This window comes from Quercus robur, chromosome 4 (genome assembly GCF_932294415.1).
Source record: "Quercus robur chromosome 4, dhQueRobu3.1, whole genome shotgun sequence".
Classification (NCBI taxonomy): Eukaryota; Viridiplantae; Streptophyta; class Magnoliopsida; order Fagales; family Fagaceae; genus Quercus; species Quercus robur.
Genome location: NC_065537.1, coordinates 20,908,323 through 20,917,639, shown reverse-complemented (window position 1 = coordinate 20,917,639; position 9,317 = coordinate 20,908,323). Strand labels below are relative to the sequence as shown.

Here is a 9,317-nt window from a genome sequence, read left to right as displayed (position 1 = left end):
TGTGAAAAACAATATCAATTAATGTTTTTTTTATAATTAATTTACTTGAGAGTTTACACTAGCTGGATCTGTCATTGGATAATGATTTTACTAATATATTTTATGGTCATATAATTTCCAAATTCCTAGTGTTCAAAAATTGAAACATTGTTTTTTAGATAAACACCCATCACAAATGATTTTAATATAACTCATGCTCAAATAATTTCCACAAACATAGTTCATAAGCAGTCATTGCAAATTTAAACAAATTCATCCCTACTAGTGCTTGGTGCAATCAGCAGGCAGGAAGGACACTTTCTTGGCCTTCAGGTCATACTCCACCAAGAAGTTTATCTGGGCCAAGTTCCCAAAGATGGCCAAACTCTCAGATGGTATCATGGTGAAGCAAACCAAATCATCATCCATTCTAGCAAACGTATTGATTGGCTTCAACTTCACATCAGCACCAGTAAAATGAGCCGTGATAATTGGGACATCAATGTCATCTTTAGACCTGAAACAGAGACTAAGAACACCCCTCGGGTCACGAACACGTTCAGCATCAATAGCTTTCTCTAAGGCTGATACCAAATCAGCATGAAACTCAGGTGGAAGAAAGGTTAAAGTAGTCCCAGAGTCAATGATAATGTTACCCTCATTACTAGCAACAGCCTTAGAAGAAGCCTTGTAGGCAAACCTCTTGTTCCCAACACTAATGCCCTCTAGAGTAAGGTAATAGAATGTCGAAGGATCTTTTGCAACCATGGGTGTTGAAACCGCACCATTGCCAGAATCCAAGCCATTGTCACCAAAATTAATCTTGCTTGTAATATTTGAATTTTCTGTGGGAACTAAACAATAAGAAAATTTCCCCCCAATAGAATTGTTTAGTTGAGAGACCAGAGAAAGAGGGCCACCTCCTAGGCCAATTATGCCTGACCCTGCCTCACCAAATGTACCATCATTATTGTGCCCGCACCCAAATATAATCTTTGGTAATGTGACTTGATGGCTGGTAGTCAAACCAATGGTTAAGGTTTCAACACCAAGATCACCATTAGTGAATGACTGGTCTCCATATGAGTAACTATACTGGCAGGTGTTTTTATCAGTGCCACAAGTGGCGGTGTCTAATGCCTTGCAAGGACTTGAATTGCAGGGCACGTTACCATATGTTGAAGATTGCTGAGGATCAAAGAGAGGAAGGTTTTGCTTGTAACATTTTTCACATGGCTCACATTGTGTCCATATTAGATCACTGCCTGTATCTGCAATGCCAAGCACCTCAATTGCCGGGGTTCCAAGGGAAATTTTAATGAGGTATTCTCCATCATTAGCTATTACGTTTGATTGGATTGAACTATTGGTTTGTAAGGTTGGCTTGAAACGATTAGCCCGTGAAACGGAACGAGCAAAAGCATTATACAAGCGATCAAAATGGGTGTGAGACGAATTGTACAGTAGAGATAATGTCGAATCACGCTTTATGAGATCAACAGTGAAACCACTATTAGTAGCTTCTGTCAACGTAAGTAAAAGTATGACTGATAAAGTAGAGATGAGAGTTTTTATTCTCAAAGCAGCAGCCATGACTTTAACTGTATGATAAGGAAAGGGTGAATGAGATGTGACAAAAACACACTGGGTATTACTGAATTTATAGAACTTAGAATCTTAGGGTGGAAGGTCAAAAGATTATATTATATCAAACAATTTACAAATTTCGTTTAAGATAAATTTGATTTGTCTATTTAAATGCATTCAGTTCTGGGAGTCTAAAGGTTTACTGGGTGATGCAGATGCAAGGTGGTATTATCTACTTAGTTATATGAAAATTCAAAGGAAGAGGAAGTGGTATATATATTTTTGATAAGATTGAAGCCATAAAGAACGTCATCTGGCTTTAGACCTTCCAAGAAATTAGACAGTTGCCACCGTAATGAAATTCAGTGTTTAATGCAGCTACATAATATATCATGAGTGATAGTTTCTGTTATACATTGCAGATTAATAATGCCCACAGTGACACACGGGTGTATTAGGAATCCTGGTATATGAGCTGAAAAGATTAGTGTCCCATAAAATTTTATAAGTAGCACCAAGAATTTTTTTTTTTTTTTTTTAATAATGGTTGAATAAGATATTTGGGGTTCAATCCTCACCTACACCAAAAACCAATTAATGTTTTGATCTGATGATAAAGAATTATCATCATGAACGAGCGTCATAAGTTGAAACTCTCTCAAGGAAAATATTAAAAAAAAAGTAGCAATAAGAATTGGTTATACTTTAAATTACATGTTTGCACAAATTGATGGGACCAATATGATACAGTCCAAAAGTTGGCCTGGTTTCTATCTTGGATCTCAAAAAATAAAAAATAAAAATAAATAAATAAAGAGTTGGCCTGGTAGACTAATTGGGTTCTGATTTGACCCCTAATATGACATGAACTTAGCTGTGTTAGTTTTGTTATGGTCTAGGAATATCTCCAAGTGTTTGACATTTTATTTTTATTTTTTTTATTATAGAAGAATGCTGTAGATTTTATTAAAAAATGTTAGCCAAATCGGCTAAGAATATAGCATTGAAGTGTGGAGAAACATTCTCCATTTATACCAAAAAAAACCATTGACATATCAAGCATGCCTAACAAATTTATTGTTGGAATTTTGACTTATAGCTTTCTAAAATAAATAAACTGATTTGATTACGAATCTATTTCAACCTATATTATATGGTATTTCACGTGTTGATGAACAAGCATGCTCTCCATTGATATTTTAAGAATTTAGCTTTGGCACCTTATGATATTAGCTTGCATTGTACATCTAACCTACCCCAAAAAAAAATACATATCACTAATTCTGAATACATCTATACATGCATGATCACATGTTTGAATGAGTTAAGTTATATATAGAGGTCAGTAAATTAATATATGGTGTCCACGTTTGACAAGCAAGTTCATCTTTGTACAATTTGTTGCAAAACTTTTGAGCCATGTTGCAGACTAGAACCCTAAGTTGTAGACAAGTATTTCGCATTCAAAGCACAGGGGAAATGTAAAGAAGGCTAGAATTGTAAAGAAGGTTTCGATTGGGAAGGCTACATCTTTAGCTAACCAACATTGTGGTCTAGTCTTAGCTCATGTTGGTAATTTTTACCCTCAAAAATTGGCTTTCAAAAGATAAATATGTTTGGACATGTGGGAGGAGGGAAAAGTAGACTGGCTGAGAGGGAAGGGGTGTACCATAAGAAATACTATAAAAATAGTATTTTTAATAACTACTAATTAACATTGCCTATCATGATTAGAGCAACATTATTGACATCACTTGTATTATACAATAAATCACAACATATCATATTAGCTGTTGTGAAAAATATTAGACTCGAATGTTCACTCAGCTTTAACCTCACCAGTAGTCCATCTAATTGGGCATCACAATATGAGACAAGGTCATGGCTTCCACCTAATTATCCTAGGGACCTCAATCATTGTATTCCACTATTCCTCCCTTGACAAAAGTTGTGGAATAAAGTGGATCTAAGGGAGTTTCTTTCATCCTCGACTGCTAAGCTATTACAAGGATGATTGTCTACTTCGATCTCCATAATTTATGTAAGGGTAAGGATCGAGCTTGCGCCACTACTTGGGGTTTGGGTTTAACCCATATATATAAACAAGGGACATCATGTAATGGTCATTTTGAAAACAAAAGGGAAAAGATTTTAAAAGAAATAGTCAAGTATTATATCATACATACATACAAGTCATTGCAAAAAATTAAGACTCTACCCTAAGTTTGCACATGTGATTCTTAGGGTATGTTTGGTAACTGTTTTTTCTCCTTATTTTTTGTTTCCAATTTTTTTTTTTTTTTAATTTTTGAGACTAAAAAACTTGTTTGGCAATCCAAAATGAATGGAAAATAAAAAAGTTTCTCAAAACTCAATTTATGAAGGAAATTGAAAACATGCAAAGGCTGTGTTTGATTTCTAGTTTTCAAAAACCAATGAAAACACGCTCCTGATTTAATGAATCTATGTCATTTAATGAGTTAGAGTCGAGAGTTCAAATTCTAGTAACAACATATTTTAATATTTTTTGTTTTTGTTATAAAACTTTTTTTTTTTCAACTAACCAAATATGTTTTTGATTTCAAAAATATAAGAAAATTGTTTTTTATTTCTATTCCCAAAAAAAAAAATTTGAAAACAAAAAACAAAAAATGTTACCAAACATAACCTTAAATTTCCATCTTTCTCATATGATGGATAAAAAAATTATAATAATATGAATCATGAATTAATATAGTTTTAATATTAGAAGGAAAAAAAAAAAAAAAACACTATGAATTTTAGTGAATTACCGTATTCAAAAAAGTGCAAGTATATGCGTAGTACTCAAGTCTGATTGATTTGTGACATAACTCCTCTAAATGCTAGAAACAAACCTTTTCCCTAGTTTATGAGATTTTTCCTAAGTGTTATGATACCAATTGTTATGCTATCATCAGCTAAGAAAAACATTTTCTTTTTCAAAATTGTCAAAAAGAATATGATACCCCCAAGAACAGCACCTAGAGTATAGTTCATGATTAGGCATCTAATGCACTTGCTCTGATTTTCTAAAAATTAATTTCATTTTGTCTTATAATTGTAGCTACTAAAACCAATATTAAACGTAATTGATTAAATTAATTTTTGCCTACATTATATTATAAACAGTATTCTTTCCTTATATTATAAAAAAAATAAAAAATAAAAAAAACCCTAAAACAGTTAAATGTATATTGGCGTTAGAGTTATTTTTCTGAAGAAAACATTTAAAAAAATAATAGTAACGTAAACATGAACAAAGAGAATAATTTTGTTTAAGGTAAATAGTATTTCCAAATTAATTTTGATTCTTAAACTTCCCCCTTCCCATATAAAAGGAAAAAGAAAGTTTTTTTTTTTTTTTTTTTTTTTTTTTTACAAGATAGAATTTTTACTCTAGCTTAATATAAGTGTATATGCGTATGAAGCTCCCTCCTGGAAACTTGAACCCCGGCCCTTACCCCCCCACATCCACAAGCATTTATACTTGTTGAGTGACCATCGCACCAAAGGTGCACAGTGATAAAAGAAAAAAAAAATTAATTTGGAGTTGAGAAAGTTATATGAAGTAGAGTTGAGAAAAATTAGTTTGGAGTTAAACTAGACATGTGTTTATTTTTTTGATATAAACATAACAATAAAATTAAAACCGTAAATATAAACACTACAATGCACGACCATCATTTTCTCCCTTAGCTTGCTTTCCTCGTGGCATTCTTCTTTCATTTCCTTGAACATGCAGAGAATCAGCCCTTTTGAGAGCATGAAGCTTGAAGCAATTTTATCTTTTGTGCCCTCGAATGCCACAATGGTGACAAAAACACTTCACTTACAGTCCCCTTTGATTCTTAGGCAATGACTTTCCTTTTGCCTTTGATTTTGGCTCAATGTCCTTCTTCTCAACGATAGGGATCTCAATCTTGGGCTTTTCTACAACCTTTGCCAATACGAACTTCATCTCCCTTCTTAGTTATGAACTGAACTTCCTTCACTAGTGTAGCCTAATCCGGTTTTGTCTAAGAAAGGCTTTTGAGACAAAAGAACATTATCAAGCTTCTTGGTTGTGATGAGCTCCACTTTAACATTAGCTTGAATCACTTCAAGTTTGAGAAACTTGATCTTTGAGTAAGCGTTCAGTAGCTCTTCTTTCAAGCCTTCAACTTCACATTTGGCCTCCTTGAGTTGTGCAAGAGTGGATTTATGGTCTTCTTCAATTCTCTTCATCTTCTTGACCGCACTCTTAGCAACTTTAGCATACTTGCCACAATCCTCAAGCAATGCTTCATAAACATCTTGAAATTTCTTATCACCTTCATTAAGGTACACTTCCTCATCATCCAAAACTTCATCTTCTTCAACATCAAAGTGTACACCGAGTTCCTCAACCAATTCACTCAATTCATCATTGGAATCAGCTGAGGTAATTGCCATAAACGCAGAGTAGTTACCATCACCATCACATCCTTCTTCAAAATCTGAATTTGAGCTCCCCAAATCACTAAGGGTAGTTGTTAGCACCTTACCCTTTCCTCTCAAATAATTCGGACACTCCTTCAAATGCCCATGTCCATTGCATTCGTAGCAAACAATGCCTTAGGGTGGTGATGACTCTCTTAGATCCTTCTTCTTGAAGTCTTTCTTGTCATTCTTGAAGGATGAGAATTTTTCTTTGCCAAATGACTTCCCATTGTTCTTCATCTTTAGAAATTTACGGAAGTTCTTTACAAGATAAGTCACCTTTTTCTTAACATCATCCTCATCCAAGGAATCACTGATTCTCTCGTTTATAGTTTTAAGAGCAAGTGAGACTTGTGAGAGGGCAAGCCGAGCTCATAAGTTTGAAGAGAACCGACAAGCTCTTGGATCTTGATCTCATCCAAGTCTTTGCTCTCCTCAATGACGGTGACTTTGGCTCGAAAGCTTTCGAGTAAGGATCTTAAGACTTTCCTTACAACTTTGGCATCCTCAATCTTTTCTCCAAGACTGAGCTTGGCAATGATAATCTCATTGAGTCTACCATAGAATGAGTCAAACAACTCATCTTCTTCCTCAAACCGGGTAGTGAGCATTTGCAATTTGGTGTCCTTGACCTTCTTGGTTCCCTCATAAGTAGTCTCGAGAATTTTTCACGCATCTTTAGCAGTCTTCACATGAGAAATCATGTGAAATTTATCAGTTAAAACACCACAGAAAATTGCGTTAATAGTTTTGCTATTGGCATTTGCCAAAGCAAGGGCAGCCTTGTCCCACTCGGCCCTAAGTGTTATTGGTCTTACCCAACCATTCTCAACGAAATCCCAAACAATCTCATCAATAGCACATTGAAAAGCACGCATACGTACTGTAAGCTCCAAGGACGGGCTTGATGGGCCAAACCACTATTTGGGCTCACAATCTATTTATTTGGTGGGTCTGAGTATCCTACCTTGGGTTGTCCTAGGCTAAAGGACCCAATGCAAACACTTTTCTCCCTTTTTCTCAATGTTAACTCCTCTCTCTTTCTCTCTTTCTTACTCTCTTCTTACCCTTAGAATTGCATCCCCCAACTATCCATTCATTTCTCCTATTTATAACCTTCGTTAATGGGATGATCATCATTATCTTCTCCCTTAGTGCAAAGAAGGGTCCAATGTCAATGGGCTTAAGTGGGTTTTTAGGTACGAGTGGCCTTGGAAATGGTTTCCACTTCAGTTAATGTGTTTGGCAGCGGAGTTTCCTAAGGTTCTGCTGGGTACGTAATCTTCTCCCTTAGTGCAAAGAAGGGTCCAATGTCAATGGGCTTAAGTGGGTTTTTAGGTACGAGTGGCCTTGGAAATGGTTCCCACTTCAGTTAATATGTTCGGTAGCGGAGTTTCCTAAGGTTCTGCCGGGCACGTAAATGGTGATGTGTCCGGGCGATGTGACCGAGCATGTACATAAATACCGGGAATGGTTTCCCAAGCATCCTGTGAGCAGGGCGTATGCAATCCGCTTTCTAAGTGTCCTGACAATACTCAGTCCATGTTGGTGGCTATTCGTGGGTCTGGGCCGGGGCCATTGTCGATGTGAAGATTAGATCCTTGGCCCATATCATTGATTCATGGTCCAAGGCCCAATATGAACTTGGGCATTTAGGTGCCGTACACGTACTTTCCAAAATGCATAGTTACTCCCATCAAAGAAAGGAGGCACGTTGAGGGATTGAGATCTATCCATCTCAAATGGGGTCTAGGATCACACAAGGATAACAAAATCCAAAAAGTGTACTCGTTTTGATACCAATTGAAAGCTCAATTAGTGTAAAAACACTAATACTTGTTTAGACCCCCAATTTTAAATTACAGCTTAGTTACTTTTACTCTAACTTAACTAAGTGCGGAATAAGAGTAAAAGATGCGCAGTAAACCGAAACACTACTCTAAGGCATAAGCAAGTACAATAAGCGATAAATGCAAAGCTTTAAAGAGTAGGGAAGAGAGATGCAAACACAAGATAACACCAAGATGTGTTATTGAAGAGAAAACCGAATTACTTGGCGAAAAATCCTCTGCGGCCCTCCAAGCCGAAATCGATCCATTAGTAAATAAGTTGGAATACACGAATATCAAAAAGACCCTCCAAGCCTAATCTACCCAATGTACTTAAGCACCCCAAGCTCCAGCTACCAATGGACTTCTCGAAGTCTTGTCTTCACTAGTTATCTGAATCTCGCAATTCCTCTCGATTGCATCTGCCACTCAATGGTTTCTTCCAACACTACCTATAAGCACCAAAACTTCTCTCAATACTCATAATTGGTAAGGTAAGTATTTAGGTTAAGAACCTCTCAAGAATGTGTAGATGGAGAGGTAGGAGTAATGGAAACTTTAGAGAAATGATGTAGAGGATAGTGGGTAAACAATCTCTAACTCTCATGTGTTTGACTAGGGTTTTCTCTCTCAAAAGTTTCTTGTAAAGACTCCTTGTTCTTCTTATATTTCATGGGTAATGAGGGTTTATATAGTGTTGGTTAAGGAATGTGAAAAGACAAAGTCAAAATAATCAGGTAGAGAGTTTCGCGGCTCACTCGCGACTTGGCTTGAGTCACGAATGACTCGCGAAATCCAGCCTCTCAAAAACTCTTCAAATTCTAGTATGTGCTTCTCACGTGACTTGTTTCGCGAGATAGCACTAGCGAGCCAATCGCGAGCTAGTCGCAAAATCCTCATCTTCATAGAATCTTCACCAAACTCTCACACACAATCCTTACATTAGATCCTACAAAAATACAAGGAAATGATTGAACAAAATTACTATCAAATTTGATACAAAATTAAGCCTGACATAAAACATAGTTGTAAAACACAACTTTACATATTAGAAAACTTATGTTGATGATGATGTATTGGGCTATTCTTTTTCTCGTGGAAGTTCTAGCTAATGACGTTTACCTCTGCATCTTTCCATCCTTCTTCAGTTCCAATCTCACTTCCTCATTCCTCCAAACTTGATAACATACTTGAACCATTTCATGTTTGCCCTAGACATCAGGTTGAAGGTTGTGAACGACCCCATCTACTATGTGTTATCTGGAATTTTAGCCACTGCTTTGAGGAGCATGAGATGAATCATGGCAAACCAATGTATCAGACGGCAGAAAGTGCGGCAGAAGATTGCCTTGAAAAACTTGAGTCAGTATGGGATTACCCTGACTATGGAAAATTTTATATAGATGGTATGTGTTGCACATCAAGAGCTAGCTTCAACATCTC

General features: G+C 36.1%; 1 protein-coding gene across 1 annotated transcript; it reads right to left on the bottom strand.

The window, feature by feature from the left end:
- Positions 1–261: 261 nt before the first annotated feature.
- Positions 262–1,572, bottom strand: LOC126721532 (aspartic proteinase CDR1-like). Its single transcript, XM_050424583.1, has one exon. The coding sequence runs from the start codon at positions 1,570–1,572 to the stop codon at positions 262–264; it is 1,311 nt and encodes a 436-aa protein (XP_050280540.1).
- Positions 1,573–9,317: the final 7,745 nt, after the last annotated feature.

What these genes read in the sequence shown, in the direction of transcription:
- LOC126721532 (XM_050424583.1), bottom strand. Translation starts at nt 1,572, where the DNA reads ATGGCTGCTGCTTTGAGAATAAAAACTCTCATCTCTACTTTATCAGTC.